Source organism: Heterobasidion irregulare, assembly GCF_000320585.1.
Source record: "Heterobasidion irregulare TC 32-1 unplaced genomic scaffold scaffold_02, whole genome shotgun sequence".
NCBI classification, from domain to species: Eukaryota; Fungi; Basidiomycota; class Agaricomycetes; order Russulales; family Bondarzewiaceae; genus Heterobasidion; species Heterobasidion irregulare.
The window spans coordinates 3,041,461-3,061,307 of record NW_009258198.1 but is presented as its reverse complement, the minus strand read 5'-3'; the positions used below and the strand labels follow the sequence as shown (position 1 = coordinate 3,061,307).

General features: G+C 53.3%; 8 protein-coding genes across 8 annotated transcripts; 3 read left to right on the top strand and 5 right to left on the bottom strand.

Moving 5' to 3' along the window:
• Positions 1–248: 248 nt before the first annotated feature.
• On the bottom strand, positions 249–1,941 carry HETIRDRAFT_471609 (uncharacterized protein). The gene is made up of 3 exons (XM_009544693.1): positions 1,816–1,941; positions 1,486–1,754; positions 249–1,423 (listed from the first exon to the last, which is right to left on the bottom strand). The coding sequence occupies exons 1-3, from the start codon at positions 1,916–1,918 to the stop codon at positions 716–718; spliced, it is 1,080 nt and encodes a 359-aa protein (XP_009542988.1). The 5' UTR covers positions 1,919–1,941; the 3' UTR covers positions 249–715.
• A 99-nt stretch (positions 1,942–2,040) lies between these two features.
• Positions 2,041–3,060, top strand: HETIRDRAFT_100253 (uncharacterized protein; the record flags this gene model as incomplete). The annotated part of the gene is made up of 1 exon (XM_009544692.1): positions 2,041–3,060. One exon carries the CDS (start codon positions 2,041–2,043, stop codon positions 3,058–3,060), a length of 1,020 nt encoding a protein of 339 aa, XP_009542987.1.
• A 1,768-nt stretch (positions 3,061–4,828) lies between these two features.
• On the bottom strand, positions 4,829–6,195 carry HETIRDRAFT_425159 (uncharacterized protein; the record flags this gene model as incomplete). Its single annotated transcript, XM_009544691.1, has 7 exons — positions 4,829–5,027; positions 5,143–5,286; positions 5,352–5,383; positions 5,542–5,584; positions 5,677–5,784; positions 5,990–6,143; positions 6,174–6,195. 7 exons carry the CDS (start codon positions 6,193–6,195, stop codon positions 4,829–4,831), a joined length of 702 nt encoding a protein of 233 aa, XP_009542986.1.
• A 2,085-nt stretch (positions 6,196–8,280) lies between these two features.
• Positions 8,281–10,911, bottom strand: HETIRDRAFT_471605 (uncharacterized protein; the record flags this gene model as incomplete). The annotated part of the gene is made up of 6 exons (XM_009544690.1): positions 8,281–8,438; positions 8,495–8,581; positions 8,648–9,867; positions 9,919–10,041; positions 10,104–10,520; positions 10,576–10,911. 6 exons carry the CDS (start codon positions 10,909–10,911, stop codon positions 8,405–8,407), a joined length of 2,217 nt encoding a protein of 738 aa, XP_009542985.1. The 3' UTR covers positions 8,281–8,404.
• A 184-nt stretch (positions 10,912–11,095) lies between these two features.
• Positions 11,096–12,920, top strand: HETIRDRAFT_44097 (uncharacterized protein; the record flags this gene model as incomplete). The annotated part of the gene is made up of 6 exons (XM_009543506.1): positions 11,096–11,317; positions 11,374–11,445; positions 11,499–11,773; positions 11,826–12,348; positions 12,407–12,587; positions 12,667–12,920. The coding sequence occupies 6 exons, from the start codon at positions 11,096–11,098 to the stop codon at positions 12,918–12,920; spliced, it is 1,527 nt and encodes a 508-aa protein (XP_009541801.1).
• Positions 12,921–14,024: 1,104 nt separating this feature from the next.
• HETIRDRAFT_242324 (uncharacterized protein) lies at positions 14,025–14,925 on the bottom strand (the record flags this gene model as incomplete). Its single annotated transcript, XM_009544689.1, has 7 exons — positions 14,025–14,072; positions 14,152–14,195; positions 14,267–14,345; positions 14,422–14,569; positions 14,639–14,678; positions 14,754–14,816; positions 14,883–14,925. Coding segments are annotated over 7 exons (465 nt in total), but the record flags the coding sequence as incomplete, so codon positions are not given.
• A 173-nt stretch (positions 14,926–15,098) lies between these two features.
• Positions 15,099–15,853, top strand: HETIRDRAFT_311537 (uncharacterized protein; the record flags this gene model as incomplete). The annotated part of the gene is made up of 6 exons (XM_009544688.1): positions 15,099–15,170; positions 15,237–15,308; positions 15,363–15,433; positions 15,493–15,572; positions 15,627–15,756; positions 15,811–15,853. 6 exons carry the CDS (start codon positions 15,099–15,101, stop codon positions 15,851–15,853), a joined length of 468 nt encoding a protein of 155 aa, XP_009542983.1.
• Positions 15,854–16,919: 1,066 nt separating this feature from the next.
• Positions 16,920–19,746, bottom strand: HETIRDRAFT_449102 (uncharacterized protein; the record flags this gene model as incomplete). The annotated part of the gene is made up of 4 exons (XM_009544687.1): positions 16,920–17,830; positions 17,882–18,059; positions 18,113–19,637; positions 19,691–19,746. The coding sequence occupies 4 exons, from the start codon at positions 19,744–19,746 to the stop codon at positions 16,920–16,922; spliced, it is 2,670 nt and encodes an 889-aa protein (XP_009542982.1).
• Positions 19,747–19,847: the final 101 nt, after the last annotated feature.

Genomic DNA, 19,847 nt, shown 5'->3' with positions numbered 1-19,847 from the left:
CTGGGTCACGGAGAGTCACAGTGTCACGGCCTCCGCTCTCACGTGCCGCTCACTCAGAATGAGTCACCCGGGCTGACAGGAACGTTTTGATTTGGCAGGCGCCCCATTCCCCGGTGGGCCAGTCATTGTCGCTTGCGTCGGCACGGCACACCGGCACTAAAAGCCCCTCGACGTGCGCGCAGTTCTTTCAAAGCGAGCCGTCCATCCTCCGTCATACGTCCATTGATGAATAAGGCGTCACTCGATTTTAGCACTACACCATTGCGATTTCGGCGCGATAACCAATAAGGTAGAGTAGCGTATAGTACGGTGCGATAACCATGCGTTGAGTAAGTGGGATTGCGAGATGGGATTGGAAGAGTCAATTCAGACTGTAGAGATCGGCGGTAATTGATTGCCAGAGGTAGCGAGAAAGAGAAATGATGCAGCTGTTGTGACAGACATAAAGAGAGGGCGGGTCTTACACGTAATGTAGGTAGCTGTAGCCGATAGGAAACGACGATATGTGCAAATGCGAAGATCAGATTGGGTTGGGAGTCTGAATTCGAGTCGCGATAAAAATAATGTGACGCGAGCGTGAGTGTTGCGAGAGATAAGAGCGGAAAAATGAGAACGAAACGAGAGGGCAGATCATGTGTAAGCGATGCAAGGAAGCCGAAAACAGAAGTGAAGGAACTCGAAAAATGCAGGAGGAACGAGGAAGTGCGGGCGAGATCTAGACGCACACGCGTGCCGTCTGCTGCGCGTGGAGAGGTGGGATGACAGGCTGCGCCTGACACCGCGGGTGTGACGCAGTAGGGTACTCGTACTGCGAAGGCAACTGCGGTTGTGGCTGCATCTGGACATTCGAATCGTGCTGATGGTGAGAGGCAGAGTGATGGGCAGGATGGAGGAGCGAGAGCGAGAGCGGGCGTGGGAGGGGAAACGAGCGCAGCAGACGCATCGTGGAGGACGTGCGCGCACGCTTGGCTGGATGATGCGAGTCATGCGATTCCGCATGGTCCTCGGGATGCGCGGCGGGAGCCGGTGGTGATGGAAGTTTGGGTGGGTAGCCCGGGTACGCCGGAGATGACTCGGCGACGAGGGCCTTGACCTTGGCGGGAATGTGTGCAGGCTCGACGAGCGTGAGCGGCGTGCGCGGGGAGAAGGAGGCGGCGGTGGAGGAGGCTGTGGGGCTCGGCGACGCCGGGATGGAGGTGGGGAGATCAAGAGTAGGGATAGCGTGATGGCGTGCATTGCGGTGGATAGGGGAGACGGCAGACATGATGGCATCGTGGTGTGCGAGGATGTCCGCTTCAGATAGGCCGAGCTCAAAATCGAGGACGTCGAGGAACTCTCGCTCGATACGTCCGATGTCACGCTTGCCGAAGACACCGGTGCAGACTGCCCAGTGTACGTTTTTCAGGGAGGAGTCATTAAGGTACTGATCACACGGGACGGAAATAAGAAACACGAGCGAATGGAGAGATGCGAAATGTGGCGTACCTTGCTAGCTACGATGAGCGCGCCAAGGAAGACACGTTCGTTGGCCCATTCTTCGAGGGCGATGTGGAGATGTGGCTTGGCGCGGTCGAGGTAGGCCAGCGCGGCGAGAACGACGGGGATTTCCACCTCTGCACGCTCGAGCACGTTGCGCACGCAGGTGGCGAAGGCAGAGCCCTCGGAGTGCCTGGACAAAGAGCGCCCGCGGCCCGAGTGGGATGGGCGGCCCAAGGCGTAGTCGACCGTCTCGACGACAGTGTCGATGAGGTATTCTGAAGATCGAGATGAGATTAGATTGGAAAGATGGTGGCAGAGAGTGTGTGTGGTACTCACCAACTACGGCGCGGCTGAGCTTGAGATCGACCAGCTCGAGGAGAGCGGGGGAGTGGAAGGAGGGATCGACGAGACTTGCTTTGTGGACTCGAGGGGAGGACATCGTTGAGAGGCGGAGTGGCGGAGGGAGGGTGGTGTGAGGCGACGGGGGAAATGCAAAGGCGTTGGGGCGACATATATATAGGGCTGACGGGGCATGACTGTGCTCGGACGGGAGGAGAGAGTATGTGCCGATTTGTCAGGGCGTGTCGAGCGGTGGGTTGGCTCGCGTCTGACTGTGCGCGCCCCGAACACGGCTCGCGAAGGCAACCTCCGCTTATCTCAGCCAGCGATGGCATTACGATTCCCGCCGGCTTGATCTTCCCTCTCCATCCTCTCTCTGACGCGCAACACTTCGGCCCATCGGCCTCTCGTCCCCCGCGGCTCCCCGGCCGTCCTCGGCACCCTCTCGTCTCACTGACTCACCCCCGACCTCACCCACTCGCGGTGCGCACAGTCGGCCACAACTCGCAGCCGCAAGCTCTTCCATCGATAACGAACAAGGCAGCCAACCGACGTCGCCACACCACGCCACTGCCGTGCCGTGTGCGCCGAATAGGAATTCCGAGTGCCACTTCCACGCCCGCGCGCTTCCTCGTCTCGACACGGCTCCTCTCCGAGATCCATGTAGCACAGACGACGTGCCACCTGCGCGTTCCAGGATTCTATGGAATCCATGCCAAGCGAGACGCCTCGCGCCGTCCTTCTCGCGGCATGGGTCCTCCCCGGCCGCGCTTCCGATCACCAGACACGGCGTACGAATATCCCAACCTCAGTCCCCGAGTGGCGCCAGTCCTCGGAGCCCAATCCACCGAAATCAGTTCAAATCCGATTTTCAAGCCCCAAGCGGCCCCAAGCCTCCCCGTCACTGCCCACAAGCCGCCCGCTCGCCGCTTGGCTACGGCGCTCTCCTTTCACCTGACTTCCTCTTCAGGCGCGATCACTGTCGATTTTGATAGCTACCGATACTACAACTGTACTGGTGTCCTATCAGTCGTGATTATTATTCACATCGTTTGCCGCATTAGTCGCGCAACTAGTTGTGCTCCCCTGGTGACGGACTCCGGCGCGCTCATCATCCTGCGCCGGGCGACAATGTCCAAATCGCACCATGACTGGACCAGTTACAGCGCCTGTGAAAGCGCAGGATCGTATCACAGCGTATCACCGTACACCGCCTCGGAATATACTACTAGGTGTCCCTGAGGCGCTCGCGGCGCTCATTCGACGCTGTTACCCGAGCGCGCCCCTCCACGAATCTGTGGCGCTGTGAACTACCTACTTCAGCTAGGCGCCCGCCATGTGCCCTGCTAGGCCCAGCTTCAATATCGTGATGCGCGCCAAGGGTGCATGTATCGTGACCCACGATGGAAATATCCACCCCGCATCGCCCCCGCCGCCGCAGATATCGCACTTCCCTGGCTTCTCTTCTAGATCACATTAAAGCTTTCGCTTTCGCTTTGTGACCTTCAATATATGACTGTCTCTCAGTGCTCTGAGATAGACGCAAGGGGTAGATCCGCTCAGAAGCACCCCCCGAATGAACGTGAACAATGAGCTCGGCTCGCGTGGTACCCGAGAGACAATGGAATGATGTGCCCGGCGAGTGACACGACACGCGAGGCGCGATACTCGCGCGATGCGGAGGTGATCACTCTATGACTGTCCCGCTCTGTCCCGGGGCGACCATAGGAATCTGACGTCGACGACATCGACCTGTATGTATCGCGCGGCGCCGATCTCGCTTAGCGGCCTGATCTCTCGCTTCAGCGCTTCAGCTCCCGCCTTTTGTATTATTTACTTCCTTCTCGCCTAGGTACTGCCTAGGTGTTGTCTGACTCGCCACACCTCCCTGTCATCGTCAGTCGACACGAAGCGAATACGAAGTCGCGAGAGAGAGCTGTTTTGTGCTCTGAGGAAGATCACACGGGCGCTTAGATCGCTTCTTGGAACCCAGCATCAAAGAGCATCACCTGCCAACCATGCCACCCACGGGTGTCGTGTCATATCTCCCCGCAGTCAATCTCTCCCCGATGCTGTTAAATTAAATGATCATTCAGGAATCAAAATGGCTTGACTCTGCCTGACTCATAGCAGCTCAGACGGAGCTCAACACGTCGCCTCCCCGCGCGGTCCTTGATAACCGTTAGTCAGGCGCAGGATCGGTCAGAACAAGATCGGTCAGCGAGTTACCACAGTATTCCAGGATGATCGATCCTCTTCGATCCTGAGGAGTAGAGCAGAGTAGAGCTGACCGCCACTGGATGTGGATGACAATAGCACTTTGCTAGACGATACATTGCGGAATAATTCCGTGTCGCATCGATCCTGCGATATGGATCTCGCCGTCGAATGGCCGTTTGTTGGCTGCCGTCGCTTGCAATATCGCTTGTCATTAATCCTGAGAATTCAGGACCGCTCCCCGGTGCTTTCGGCGAAACACTCCAGGACGCATTGACGTCTGTAACACGACGACGGGAAACTTGTACATAAGGATCTTATCAGATACTCGCAGAAGTCTTGGTCTTAGTGGCGGTGCAGACATCACATCTTGGTAGTCCCTTTTCATTCAGTTTTCGATTTTCTGCTTCTCAACCTCGAGTTACATGTGCAGGGCGTCATGAGTACTAGCATTCACATCCGCATACAACGCATGCACAGTGCACAGACCACCCGTCGCGGGCCATCATGCACGTCAAGACCAAAAAGAAAACCCAATAGCAAGTAAAGGCAACCCGCCACTTCTTCCATTCTGACACCCACATTCCATTCCGACCCCAAACGACGTTCATCTGCGCACCGTCCCCACCGGCGATCCCGGTGCAAACGCCGCCTCCCTTCCCCCTTCGCTTCTCCTGCTACTTGCTCCGCATCGCTTCTTGCGACCGCCCCCGCACGCCAGATCTTACAACACCGGGACGCGCCCTCCCGACTCCCGACCTTACAACAATAAAAAACCGCGATACTTCTCCGCTCATTTCGCGTCCCCTGGAGCGCCCGGCGCAGGTGTCGTCCCCACACGTATTGCTGCACTCCGATTTTTGCTGCCCCGTGGGCGCCCGCGCGGGCGCTTACCGGGTGTGGGCTGTATGTCGCCGCCCCCGCCCAGCAGCATCTCGTCTGCAGGGCGCTTCTGCCCTAGCTCAGAGCTCATGCGGCGCTCAGCGAGGTACCTACCGGACCGGTCAGCGTTCGTCAAGGCACATCAAGCGAAAAAAGCGGGAGATATTTTGAGAGAGCCGGGAGGAAGGCGTGGGAGGCAGGCGAAGAAGCAGCGAGGGGACATACTGCGCAGATTTCTCCTCGAGCGTGGCTTGGAGGCTTGGGAGTGGCGGCTGTCCCAGTTCACCGCGCAGCGCGTCGACGTCCCGCTTGGCGATCGCGTACTCGCCGTCCGTGATCTGTTGAATGCGGCTCCGCAGTTCTGTGCATCTGCGCGCCAAGGGTGGCATCAGTATTTGACAGTTTTCCAGATCGCGCGTCAGTGTAGGACGTACTCGCTGTTGATCTGGGCCTCCATCATGTCCGCCTGGGATGCTGCATGGTCAGTTTCGGATCACGACAATCCTGCTGCGCGCTTCGACTGGCCTTATCACGGTCCTCGTTGACCTGCGCAGATTTCCACGTCAGTACATGCACACTGAACGCAGCATCCACAGTTCCTTGAATCGGACGCGATCAACGCACCTCTCGAAGACATTTCAATAATCGTTCGCGCTCGCTCTCTAATCTTCGCCGCGGGAATGACCATTCACATGTCAGTCAAGACCGAAGAAAACTGCCCGCACAACTTCCGCAGATGGCGATGTCGCATGCACTCACTTGTTCTTCTGTTCTTTGATGTCCTGGATCGCTTGCAGCTTCTGGTCGAGAGTCGCGTGTGCGGACAGGGCATGTGCGGTTGCGAGCTGTAAGCTCAGCGCATGTTTTCTGAATAGAACAGAACAGAGGGGAATTAGATAGACGTCCCTCGGAGGTGGCACCATGTGCGCGGCATCAGCAGGGCATCGGCCTATGGTGGACAATGATCGGTGCTCGTACAACAGCCAGATCGAGAAAGTGTGCCCGAACGACGCCGCAAAGAGAAATAAAACAAGAATGAGGGGACAGGAGAAGCAGGAGAGGGGGGACGCACTTCAATTCTGCAGTCTTCGCCAAGTGGACCAAGTTCTTCGTCCAATCGCCCTGTGCGACAAGCGGCGCCTGCTGTTGTTGCTGTTGCTGTTGTTGCTGGGATAGCTTCGATCCCCCTACGGTGAGGTTCTGTTGACCGTTGCCGCTGCCGCTTGCTATGGGTTGCGGGGTGGGGACTGACACACTTGCTGTGCTCGTGCTCGCCATGGGATGGGATAAGCGAGTTGCGGGATACGAGGGTGCACGGGGACCTGTAATTTTTTTCGTGTTCTAGCACGGGGTGCCCGGTGTCTCCTTGGGACCCGCTTTGGCCATTGCTTTCGTACCTGTCTTGTGTATCCCACTCGATGGACGGGGACGAGGTCTGTATGCTCGGCGCTCATCGCTAAGCGCCATTATTTTTTTTCATATCTCATACCAATAGACACCAGGGCTTCGCCTCAAATCTCGAACGCTGATTGAAGTACAAAAATACTAACATGCACTCGCTTAACTGACCACGTTGATCTCATGATTCCACAGGACGGCTTGCGGATCGTACTTCTTGGTATTCCTGCTAGTGACGCGCATCGGTCGATGCCGCATAAGAGCATAATGGATGACTTTGCCTATTCATTGCACGCTGGTACGGCGTCGGATGATATCAGAGGCTAGAGCACGATGATCATTAAATAAATGAGGATCGTCGCTTTTGCCAATTGTCAACACGTTCAACGCTAAGATCTCTGGTACGTGGTGTATCTTGCTTAGATCTGTCGTTCATTCATCTAAATGCTGTTTCGGAAGCCATTGAAAGTCGGTCGATAGCACAAAGGAGACTAGAACCTCTCCTCGTGGCATTTTGAACATTCTGGCAGGGCAAACCTTTTTTTTCTGACAAGTTTAGTCCAGCATGAGCGCGGCTACAATTCTTGTCCCCGCCTTTGACAGAATGGACTCTTCGTCTGACTAGAACTCTTGATAGAAAATGCACATCGAGAAACACTTGCTGACATATCGTCTTCGTGACAGGTAGCAGTGACGTTCTACGCCAATTTCCTCTCAACTTGGGCAGATCTTGCGTCGATGAATCTGACTTGCACGTCGAGATTTTAGATCAGATTCATAACGGTGCTAACTCTGATCTACTACCCCACCTCCTGGAAGGCATCCGTGCGCATCGGACGCAGAGCAGCCACTTTTAGGACTTGAGAGGTACTCGCGATTCGGACACTGGATATTGACAAGTTTCGGCAGATAACCAATCTTCTCGGGGCGCGTTCTGGCACTTGGACAGAGCTCACCGCTGTGTGTCATCAGCAACATGTCATTATTTCATCCCCAGCTATGTGTCCCAGCTTGAAGCTGAAATATCCGAGCCCCCCATGACCTATCGGCCATCCTTCGGACAATGTCAATGCGACGCCATGAATCCATAAGCATTACCATCGATCCTCAGTCATACAGAATAAGTTTTTTTAGTCTTAGGAGGAACCCGGAACGCAGGCCGGTCGAATGACCTCGACTTCCCGTTCATTTCCAGAGGCCTCCCGAAAAATAGCACACGAACCTTAATCCGAGTCTCATGTGGTCCGCGGTGGCGAGAGTGCTCAATGTTGAGTCGGACCTGTGGCACAGAGCGACTCGACTTCACACTATACGAAGTTGTACGAGTAGCATGCTTGTTCGGGGACGTTTCATGGATCCTTTGGACCTTCATTTATCCTCGCATCGCAAGTCTTCGAGCACTCAGAGCGAAGAGAAAAGGAGTGGCGGAATGCGCGTCATACATGATGCCAGAAATCCGAATCTAAAGCTTTATCTCTGTGTAGTACTTGTTTACCTAGTCTACCCCATCTCGACGTTGCAGCGCTACTCCGAGATCTCCCAACCGATTCCGAGATGGCGCGGACTTTGAGTTTTCGGGTGCGGTAGTTCAAGTTGGCCGAGGAACATAGGTGGAGCGCGAGGTGGATGCTCACCTCTGCTAACTTCGTTCACAAAGTCTGTGAGTCAATCCAGAGCTATTTGCGTATTGCACTGGATCAACTTAGAGACTTTGCGAAACCGAGAAGGCATGGTCTAGTGGTAGAGTGATGATCAAGATGTTTCAACATAGTCGCGGCAGTAATACAGTGGACGCGGAGAAGAACGGGTTCATTGAAACTCTGTCAACAGTCATAGCATCGTGAACGGCCCGTGGTTCAACAAGGATGAGGCTCATGACCGACGACAGCCGCGAACCTAACGCTCTGTCGGATACTCTTTCTGGACGGCTTGGCTTGGACTTGAAAAGGAGTCCGTAAAGAGATTCCACCACACAATAATAGTTCCTTCCATAATAGTTAGCAGAACAAAACAGTAGACGTACACATTTTAACTAAGTATTTGTCGATATCCTCGAAGGCGATTTAAAATTTCGATGTACTTCCTTATTTCAAGGAATGTATATCTTCGAAAAGCCTTCCACTCTATAGCATAGATGTTAGCGAACAAGAATATGTCAGTGCAGGATGGACAAACGCACGGCTGACGACAGCAAGGACAGGTATGCTTCGACGCCGCAAAGCGCGACGCCAGATTCTCCCGACAGTCATCGCACAAAGCTAAACATCTTATTAAAATCGAAAGGGAAGGTCGTCAGTTGGATGATGCTGTTGACAATTTTTGGATCACTCACCGACACGGCCAACAAATGATTTGCCTCTCCTCAACCGTGCAAATGACGCAGCTTCTCCTGCTCTCGCTATCCGACCCACCGTCACCTCGACGATTCTTCTCCGCAGCCGCTATAGTTCTCCGGTCGCTCACGAACTCATCCCACGAACCACCCTCTCTACTAGTCTCCGCACGCTGCTGCCCAGTGAGCAACGTTTTGTACCTTCGCCGAGTAAGCGGCAAACTTGAGGCGTCTGTCATATGCGCAAGAAGGAGTGGGGCTGTCGCTGAAGTAGTCGCGCTAGCAGATAAATCTGCGTAGAGCCCAGCGGTTTCATTGTCTTGGTCTGGACTGGACTCCTCATCGTCAGTCGCATCCGCATCAGAATCGTCATTCTCGAGGTTCGGCAACCCTGCCGGATGGAAGTCGTCCTCATCATCATCGGTGACCGGATCGCCCATCAAGAATCGCTCGTAATCCCCTACGTCATCCAGCCCCTCTGCTTGCTCCCTCGTCGGAGAAACGCCGTGAGTCTCACGTGGAGCAGTATGTTGGCGACGTGAATGTACCGGTCGTCCACGGAGGAAGCCCCAAAGCAACCTCCAGAATCCCACAACAACCTTCTTCATTCCGTCTCCAAACTTCGCTAGCTCCCTCACCCACGTGTAGTCAACCCAAGGATCTTTCTGCCTGGACCCAACCTTGACTCCGCGAATCTCATTCGCGAATCCATCCTTCTTGCGCCTTTGCTTTCCGCGTCCCTCTATGCCATGCGAGACAGACATAACCCCTGCAGCACGGCTCATTTCGACCTCGCCGTACACAGGGTCGGATTTGGTGTCGATATCCGCAGAAGACGATATAGGTACTCCGCTAAGTTCATTTCCTAGGCCGGCAACGCTGGTTGCCTCAAGGCTCGCTGTACCCAAGCGTAGCAGGACGATTGAAAAGTCTTCGTCCCACTTGGGCATCAGCGTGGCAGCGTGTCCGAAAACTGGTCTTGTCACGGTACCCTCGAGCAGCAGCTGGGTGAGCGCGTTGAGCACAAGCGCCAAGAGAGTCACTAGAACGAGAAGAGATTCGAATAGACAAGACATGTAGTTTAGCAGTGGGTACGAAGCAGGAGAAAACCATAAGACAGAGTGAAAATGGACGAGCGTCAGTACGGAGCAGATGGTGGTCGGAATGAGCCGTTGATTAGACCAGGATTGCTTGATACCCATAAGATGGATCATGAAGAGCTGTGTATGCCTAAGTCAAGAACCATGGTTGAGGAAACATCACCTGCGAACCTGGAGCAGAGGCATCATGATGGTGATGACAACGTGCATATCAGGGCGTGACGGTAGCCCTTCAAGTTTAAGTGAATGTGTTATGGGAGACGAGTAGAGGTGAAGAAGGAATGCATATCCAAACTGTATCAAAGCCGTTAGTTCCCGAATCGTGCACTGAGAAGGATATACGTAGAAAACATTACCAAGTTGAATGGTGAAGTGTTGGTCGCCCCCAGGCCTTCAAGACCACGCGTGAGCGCCCCAATAGTAAGCGCTCCACATACAGCTCCGAAGGTAGACCAACACACATCTTCCATTTTCTTGTGTGCAGCCCAAGCATCTATAATCTGTAACCACGTCCACTGAGGAGAGGGAAAAGTCCCCGATGTTTGTAACAGAATCACAAACCATAGTGCGAATGCTTTGGACAAAAAATACAACGTCGGGATTCGAAACATCGTCCTCGAGAATGTGGACGATAGGTCTACGGGGAAGAACAGGGAGTATGCGAGACGCAGGAACGATAGTCGGTTACGGCGAGCGGTGCTGAAGGGCAGACGGTAAGGAAAGGGACGTCGGGATGGAACAACAATGTGTTGTATGCGGTTCAGAAGGAGAGCCTGTATTGCGTGATTAACATGCTGAAGTATGTGTATATTTTACCGCGGTGCTCACCATTGCAAATAATGCTACCGCATATCCAGACGCAAAGAAAGCCCACGGCCCTGGCAGAGGTGTGAGACCTCCCGGTGGGGGCGGATGTTCTCCACGCATCCTACGTATGAGGGACGTTCCTTCACTTGAAGCGCCCAGCGAGTTCTCAGAGTCTATCTCTGAGTGCATACCGAAGATGTCGTCTAATCTGCGCATGCGAGCGAACAGGCGGGAGGGAGCGTGCAGGAGAGAGCCAAGATTGAGACTAAATGAAATGTTGAATGACAAAGCAGCTGCATCTCCGGTCGTGTTGGTGAGGCTGGTCGGCACTGCTGAATGAGTTGACGTCGCACTCATCGTGCAGCCTGTAAGCCGTCGTCGTCGAAGAGTCGAAGACGGAGTAGGGAAGGATGAGCAACGTCGTGCACACTCGTGCCGCCGGAATGACCGCGAGTCGCAACAACAAGCGCCCATGATGGATGGATGTGACTGCCTGTGTCACACACTGCTTGTCGTTTCCCGCTGTCCACGGTTGGAGTCGATGCTCGCGGGTATTCGCGCTCATCAAAAATGTCTACGTTCGATCCCCACAACTCACCTTTTGAGGCAGATATATACATCTCGTAATATCTCAGGCTCTGCGTTACACCCAGTCATCCGGACTTTTGCCGCCTCACTGGCACAGACCCAGCCATGTTTTCGCGTTTCTGCCAGCCAGATCCGTCTGATATCTCAGCCCCCTCATTTCTATGAGACATTGCTGGTATGCCCTTCAATCCTTCAAACATGAATAACCTCATATCTAAATGTACTGAACAGGACATGATACGTCGCGCCCGAAGACGTATATTTATTTCATCACTCTACATCGGATCCTCAGAAACTGAGCTAGTCAGAATACCTCTTCATCCTATTTTGGCTTCGCTCACCTTCAACCAGCGTAGATAGAAGCCATCCATTCCTCTCTGGCAAGAACTCCGAACCTTCATGTCTATCTGCAATTGGATCTAAATCGCTCTACGCGCCCTGGGCCTTCGTCCACTACACTCTTGCTCCTCCCGCTTCTTAGAGACTTTCCAGAGAGGGTTCATGTGTCCCTCTTTCGCAGTCCAAAGCTTAAGGGCCTGATGGCTCGGTTAGTTCCACCAAGATTCAACGAAGGTTGGGGCACTTGGCATGCCAAAATATACGGCGCGGACGACGATGTTATAATCAGTGGGTGAGTAGTCTCATTCTCCAATATAACTCACTATCAATGACATCTGTTATAGTGCAAATTTGAGCAAATCGTATTTCACTGACCGCCAAGATCGATACATGCATTTCTCCTCAACACCTAGTCTTGCGGAATACTGTCTATCATACTTAAAAACGGCCTCTGCATTTTCGTACTGCCTTGATGCACCCATACCTTCTCATTCTTCAAATGTCACACCAGAGGTGATCTGGCCAAACACGTCGATTCATCCTCATCATATAGAACGGGCAGCGCACACGGCATTCTCCGACTTGCAAAAATCCCAGCGACAAGGGGCAACGTCTTCGATAGACAACAGGGAGGATGATGAGGTGCTCATCTTTCCGATCATACAGGCAGGGCAGTTTGGTGTCCGTGAGGAGGAGCGCTGTCTACATACACTTTTCGAGCACCTTTCTGCCGAGACAAATCCCAAAGAAACAGATGCTCGACCACTCATGGATATTACAAGTGGTTATTTTGGGTTGTACAAGCCGTATCAGGATCTCGTCCTCAATGCACCCATTAATACGCGTATCATTTGCGCTAGTCCGAAGGTGCGCCATCATGCTCGTTTATATGGCGAAGGGTGTCAATCTTAGCAATTGAACATAGGCAAATGGGTTTTATGGCTCTCAAGGAGTCTCAGGTCGAATCCCGGAGGGATACACTCTGCTAGAGCAGCGATTTATGAAGGCGGTGCGGTCAACACGTCGCGCTATCGCAGACCATGGCGAGGACTCCAATGTAGAGCTGAATGAATGGCAGAGAGACGGTTGGACATATCATGCGAAGGGTCAGTTCGGGATTCACGTCTAAATACACATCTCCTTCATTTGCTGCAAATCCAATTTACATTCACTGATTTCATGCAGGCATCTGGCTCTCCCCTAGTACCAACTCGGCGCCGGTCCTCACCCTCATTGGTTCAACAAATCTGAACTCTCGGTCCTCGCACCTTGACACGGAACTTTCCTTCATGATGTTGACTTCGTCACCAGCGTTGCGGCAAAGTCTGCAAGAGGAGGTGACAGAATTGAGGGCTCATTCTGGGCCATGGAAGGGGGATCAAAGGGAAGTTCGGTGGGGGACTAAGGCAATAGTGGGTGTCGTCGGTGGGATGCTCTGATTCCTAAGCATCGGTTGCATGACGAGTGTGTATTTAGTCGGGGAACTTGGCAAGGACATCAGGGTCCGTATCCCGTATTACTTTACTACCATGAGACTATGGAGCCCGCAGCGAGCCTACTGGAATCCTGGGTCGACGTTCGTTAACCTTTTCGTCAACGGCAAAACAAAAGCCCACCGACCCTCCTCCATAAAAATACATATATTTGGAATATATGATACCATTTCTTACGAGTGCATCAAGTAGCGGCCACATATCAGATCAAGGAGTTTCCATACTTATGCCTCGATGAAGCATTGCCCGTGTTTGATGTCGAATCGAAGCCCAATGAGGACTAAGCGACATTGCAGCCGTCGTCTCTAGATCACGAAGAGACATGTGCTCTCACAACGACGTCGACGCATCTCTCCTCGGTATGGAAACAATTATGCCAGTTTGATCTGCGTGTATCACAAGTTCACGATCGTTACCATCTTTCGTCGAATTCATGCCACGGTTATTCGTACCTGATGATTGTTGTTATTCGCATGCCACACAGCCTTAAACTGCTCCGTCACATACCGTTAGGTCTGCCCTGGTTCTTTGCTCGAACAGCCGGTCATTAAAGTTTCGGAAGTCGTGCTGCTGGCTACGGTGTATAAGGCGCACAGTGTCGCTTCGCCGCAGTCGATTTCCAACGCAATAATGTTCACAGCCATGATCAAGTTCACCGGTTGGTGTACCTTGACGATTTTGGGGTAGTCGATGGAGGTACGGCGGCCGCCCTCAAGATTGGTTCTCTCCGGCGGTGTCTTCGTGCTCGTCGAATATGGTATATGCGCAGGTTGAGTATATACGATCAAACTTCTGACTTCGACGTACATGTTCCATACCACCGGGGCTGTTCTCCTCGGAAATCAGAAGACATGGTGCCAAAGATGTTCAGGGCTCGAGATGTCAGAATGGGTTCTATCCCGCTTCAACTTTGTTATCCACGAGAGGAGACTCCTGGAACCGCTTCCCGTCTGCTGCAGCACCTGCCCGAACGGGTTTGTTCTCAGGTCGTCGGGCCCTCGCCGCACCTCCAGATGGTGAGGGGGAGCCGCCGTGGCTCGCTAGTTGTAGATCCACATATTCGAATTTGCGCGAGTCAAGCTGGAACGTGACGGGACCCTGAGGAATAGCGTGAGGCTCAGTTTATTTTGCATCGACCATGTGCAATGGGAAGCCTTGGATTGGAGCACCGCCGTACCTCGTTCGTAAGAGCAACATTCATCATGGCCCCAAATTTCCCATCTGCATCAGGGAGTACGAACTGTAGTCAATATAGGAGATTGTGCTTCGCATTTGGGCGGTAGGGGAGAAACCTTTGATTTTTTCGGGGCTGTACGCCTGCCGCAGTTCATTCAGGAAAATTGCATACATGTCTTTCGCAGGCTCTGTGGGCTAGCACATGTTAAACATGGTAAAGAGCAGAGATCAGGGAGGAGATTTCTGGAAACGAAAAGCAGTTACGACTTACCATGGCACGATGGAAGTCTGGTTTGTTCCCCTTGGCTGTGTTTGCCATAAGCGTAAATTGGGAAACACAGAGGATCTCTCCTCCTATGTCCTTGACATTCCTCTTCCACATGTTTTCTGTGACATCGGAGAAGATCCGCAGCGAAAGGCTGGAGCAAAACGAGAGGGGAGCAGTGAGCAGTTAGTCATTCACTTTCAGAAAGGGGCAGATGATGTACATTTTTTTGGTCAGGATATCAACGTCGGAGGCAGTATCGTCTGTTCTAGGAAATTCATACGTTCAGCCAGCACATTCTCCCACTGAATGAAGCACTGCTTCAAGAGCTGATAGACCTGTTCCGATGCCCACGAGAACCATAAGACCGCGAGAGATTTGGGATACCACTTCATCGTCAACTGGAGTGAATGATATCAATGGATAAGAATAACTTCGGGACTTTGTGTTTGAAACAACAGACATACCAGATACGGCAGCTGAAAGTACACGCTGTACCACTGCCCGCATTCCCTTCACTCTCCGCCAGGATATAGACGGGTTTCTTCACCTGAAGCTTTGAACGAAACTGTGACACAGCATCGTCCACGTGTCTCGTTCTACATTGCCTTTTCTGGCATCGAATTGCGCTTGCGCGCCTGGATCTCAAATTCTCGTGCGTTCACACATACACCGACTCCATCATGGAGTCTGTAGTTCTGGAAACAAGCATGGGCGACATTCAGCTCGAACTTTACTGGGACCACGCCCCTCGCGTATGTACGGCAGACGTGTTTTCTCTCGATTCACTAATGAGACACCATTCTTATACGTGCGTTTAGACTTGCAGGAACTTTGCTGAACTCACCAAAAGGGGGTATTATAATGGAACCATCTTCCATCGCATTATTTCCGTGAGCTTAAACGGTCGTACCTTGATCCTGACTGATACATACGCCGATGGGCAGGATTTTATGGTTCAAGGTGGAGATCCGACAGGTACTGGAAGAGGTGGGACGAGCATCTACGGCCAGAAGTTGTATGTCAATTCCACAGTTATAACTCCATCCGAAAGCGATTACTCATATCCCGAACCAGCGAAGATGAAATCCTCCCCGAACTGAGGTTCACAGGTGCAGGCATTCTCGCCATGGCCAATTCAGGGCCCAACTCGAATGGTAATGCGCGGAATGCTGACGATGTCTTCGATTGCTCAATATGACCCTCTCTAGGTTCTCAGTTTTTCATGACATTAGCGCCGACGCCCTACTTGGACAACATCCACACGATTTTCGGGCGCGTGAGCTCAGGAATGCGAGTTCTCCAGCGACTGGGAGCCGTCGCAGTGGACGGCCAGGATCGGTGTGTTTAAACTCTGTTCGGAGGAGAATTGTCGGCTGAAAAATATGCCTAAAGACCGCGCGAAGACGTTAAAATTCACAAGGCTCGTGTCGTTTGACGCTCCCGACGCCTTGCGCCGCCGAGGCAGGATCTTCCCGTTCAGGCCAGAGCAGCGCTATTACCAGAGTCGAGCGGGGTATTCAATCTTCACGCTCTGTAATGTATTGCGCCTAAACCTTCAGGTCGAATCAATACTCTTCCTTTGGGTATTTTCATGAGTTGGTTTTGCCCCATACTCCGCCTCGGGCACATTGGCATCTGACTCGTCCATCGACTGCCACCGATTAAGTGTGGCATTTTTTTGGCTCCACAAACGATCTCGTTGCCCGCCACATCGCCTCGGGAAAATCGCCATGTTCAACGCGTTCCCGCACCCGCCCGTCATCCACTGCGAATGTCCCGGACAGCGGATATTGCCAGTATCAACATCACGATCATATTTGTAGATAGTCGGGTGCTATACTGTTTGCAACTGTTCAGGTGCGTCTCTGGCCTCAAGGTGTGTAGGTGCATCGGAGCCGAAGAGCCACATCCCTAATGCCTCCAACTACCAAGCCAGGGTCCATCTGTTGAGATTCCACAAGGGAACCTTGAAGGACTTTTCGTACTCTGTACGATACCAGGGTTTCCAAGCAAGAGCCTAGGTCATATGTCCTAGCCCCTCTATCTTCTATTTCCGCATTATTGCACTCATCCACACGTCTGGTGTCTCTTGTATCATCTGGCTGTGTTTCCCCCTTCCAACACCCTTCCAAGCCCAAAGCTTATCGCGCCACCAGATCCGGGCCACGTCACTGCACGATCCCGTTTCCAAAGTCCTCAGATTCCGAGCTGGGAGCATAACCTCGAGGCCACGGCACTAGTACAGGGATGCACAGACTATCGATAAAACCTGATCGAGACAAACATACGTACTACATTCCGAATAAACACACACACACTGTAGCGTAAATGTCGAAAGTCCATATACATAGTTAAAAACAAGCCGATCGTGTACCCAGGCCGGACCGCGCTGGTATGAACACCGCACACACGTAGGCCTCATGTGGACGCATCAGTATCGCCCCATGGTAGAAAATAGAAGGAAAAGGAAAAGGCTCATATGACTGAAAGAGGCTAGGTGTCTATCGCCTGCGACTCCCCGCAGGCCTGACTCTTGGCCGTGTTGGAGTCTCCTCGTTGCTCGGTAGGCGCCGGACACGACTCGGGCCCGTAGATGTGGATGGTGCAGCTAGGAGGAATCGGCTCCTGGGAAGTCTGCTGGAAGACGCACGTCGGCTGCCCTGGTATGATGGCGAGCGCGAGGGGCCTGCGACGTCTTCAGTCCACTCTTCATCAGGATCCAAAGTCGCCACCCTGAGTTCAGGATCAGGACCATCGACCACGTCATCACCTTGCTCTTGGGTAATCGCAAAAGCACCATCCTCCGCCATCTCCGCTTCCGATGGGGCGATGTCGAGGTCTTGGTCCATCGCGTCAGCGTCGGCTTGTTCCATCTCCTCGTCTTCGTCCTCATCATCCGTCTCGTCCTCATCATAACACCCCCCTGCCGGCTCACCAAGCCACTCGCCATCTTCCTCCCCGTTTCCAAAGTCCCAAACGTCTAGCATAGTTGAATCCATGCGGTTGCTGGCTGCAACACACCACCGGCCTTCGAACACAACCTGCCAGACACCAATGATGCCCGTCAACAGGTCTCGCACGATCGACCCGTCCCGGATGTCCCACATCTTCAGAGTTCCATCAGACCCGCTGAGCACTTTGAACTCGTCATGCTGGAAACAGGTGATAGCCCCGGTGTGTGCACTTAGAATGTGGCGCAGATCACCGCTGTCAGGATCCCATACACGCAGCGTCGAGTCGGCAGCAGCGGAGACAAGGTACGACGGTGACAGCCCGAGGAGACCAACCAGCGACGCATGACCCATAAGGGTATGTTGACACTCTCCAGTCTGGAGATTCCAGACGCGGACTGTGCTATCCATCGATCCTGAACAAGCTTGATTCCGAATGGGATCCAGTACCACGCTGTAGACTGTGCATCGCTTCAGTAAAGTGATATCAATTTGAAATATTGAAGATGTACCTTTCTGGGTGTGGCCAACTAAAGTCCATTTGCATTCCCCAGTGATCGTGTCCCACACACGAACAGTAGAATCATAGCTTCCTGAGACCAATGTACGGCCATGTGCGGCGAGCGCACGAACGGCATGATCGTGACCCTGGAGATGGAGCTTGTGATACGGGTTATCGTCGACGTCCTCCTAAAGAACAAAGTCAGACGGCGAAAATAGCAGACAGAGGGACAAAAACATACTTCGGCGGGGTCGGCATCGGCATCGTCCGCACCACAGCATTTATACTCCATTTCTCCTGCCCTAGGCATTGTCCAGACCCGCAGCGAGTGATCTCTGCTCCCGGTGACAATCAGGGCGCGCTTGGGCCATTTCTCCTTTCGAAGATGACCGTGTTCGTCTTCCACGCTCACCCAGGCTGGTTTGACAATCGCGAGACAGCGAACCGTGCTCGTGTGTCCACCGAAGACATGGGTGCAGCGGCCAGTGGAAAGGTCCCAGATACGAACAGTGCGATCTGTAGAGCCGCTGACAAGGGTATTCTTCGTGGCTGCAAGTGCCCAGACGCCTCCCTCGTGCCCAACCAGAGAAGTTAAGAGCCGGCCGTCGGTTGGTGAGTAAACATGGATAGAGTGGTCGTCAGACGCGGAAATTATCCGTCCTTGGGAAAACAACAAGCAAGTGACGACAGACCGCCCATGTGCGGGGAAAGATATGTGTTTCGGCTCAGGGTTTGAGATCCAGCCATCACGAGTGAGGAATCGAGATTTGAAGAGTACCTTGTAGGGGTTGGGTAGAGGGAGAGATCTTGGCGTCAGAAGGCCAGCGCGACGGCGACGAATTAGTAAAGCCTCAGTAAAAGCTCGTTCCGAGTCGCCTCCGAACCAGAGCTTTTGGTCTTTGAGGAGATCTCGCCACAGAATGGAATCTCCATCAATGATGTTTCGCCAAGTCTTGGAAACCCTGCAAGCGCGCGCCAGACAATTGAAGGGCAGGAAACTGAGTATGTGAGACACAAGTTCGGGAGGAAGAATAGTGAGAAAGTCACGCGCTAGGATGGGTGTCAAGACAGAATGCAGGGTACGCAGCACGGGGAGAGGGGAGTGTCTGAGCAGCGTAATCAAGAGGTGGGATTGCAGAGATGCGGGAAGGGAGGAGAAATGCGAGACGAGCGAGGGCAGAGATAGAAGTGTGGTCAAAGAGATGTCGGGTTGAATAGGAACCTGGGGCTGAGGTGATGAGGCCCCACTGGGAGGCGCTGATGGCCAGATGTCCTGAGGTGGAGGCGAACCGTGTGGAGATGGTAAAGGCGACGGGGGTGCTGCTGCATTCACAGTCGATATTTGAGGCAAAGGCGCTGCCTTTGCTTTCTTCCTTGGGGGGGTATTGGCACTGACCACGACAGTCGCCTCAACACCTTCCATCATACTCTCGCCAGAGTACGTCCGTTTCCTACCATACCGCTCTAGGGCATCCACGAAGCCAACCACGTTGCGTTGCGCCTCTGTCTCGTCCCTTTTGATCATCTGCCATCCCTTACCACTGGACATTTCTTCCTCGCCCTGCGTAGCATCGTCACCGGTGTCTGTAGCGTGAAATGTGGCGCGTGCGCCGTTGGGGAATACGAGAGAGATATGGCGTAATGATGGAGGGAGATCTGCATTCAGAAGAGGGTAGTCTTGTGGGTCTTTTGGGCTTGATGGTGCCGGAAGCGGCGGTAGAGTGATGGGTGCGTATGTTGTCGTCGTGGTCGTGGTCGTGACGACTCTGTACACCGCATTAGCCAGGACGCGCAGAGGGTCTGTGGGGGGAATACATACGTTGTTGTGTTCACGGAAGGTGCAAGGACGAGCGATGGGCGTGGATTTGAAGACATCGTCCTTGACGGCGGCGGGATGGTTGAGAGAGACAGCGAGGACGAAGGACAAGGTTGTGCAGTGAACAGCCCAAACAGATCTTCAGCCACTCAATTTCAAG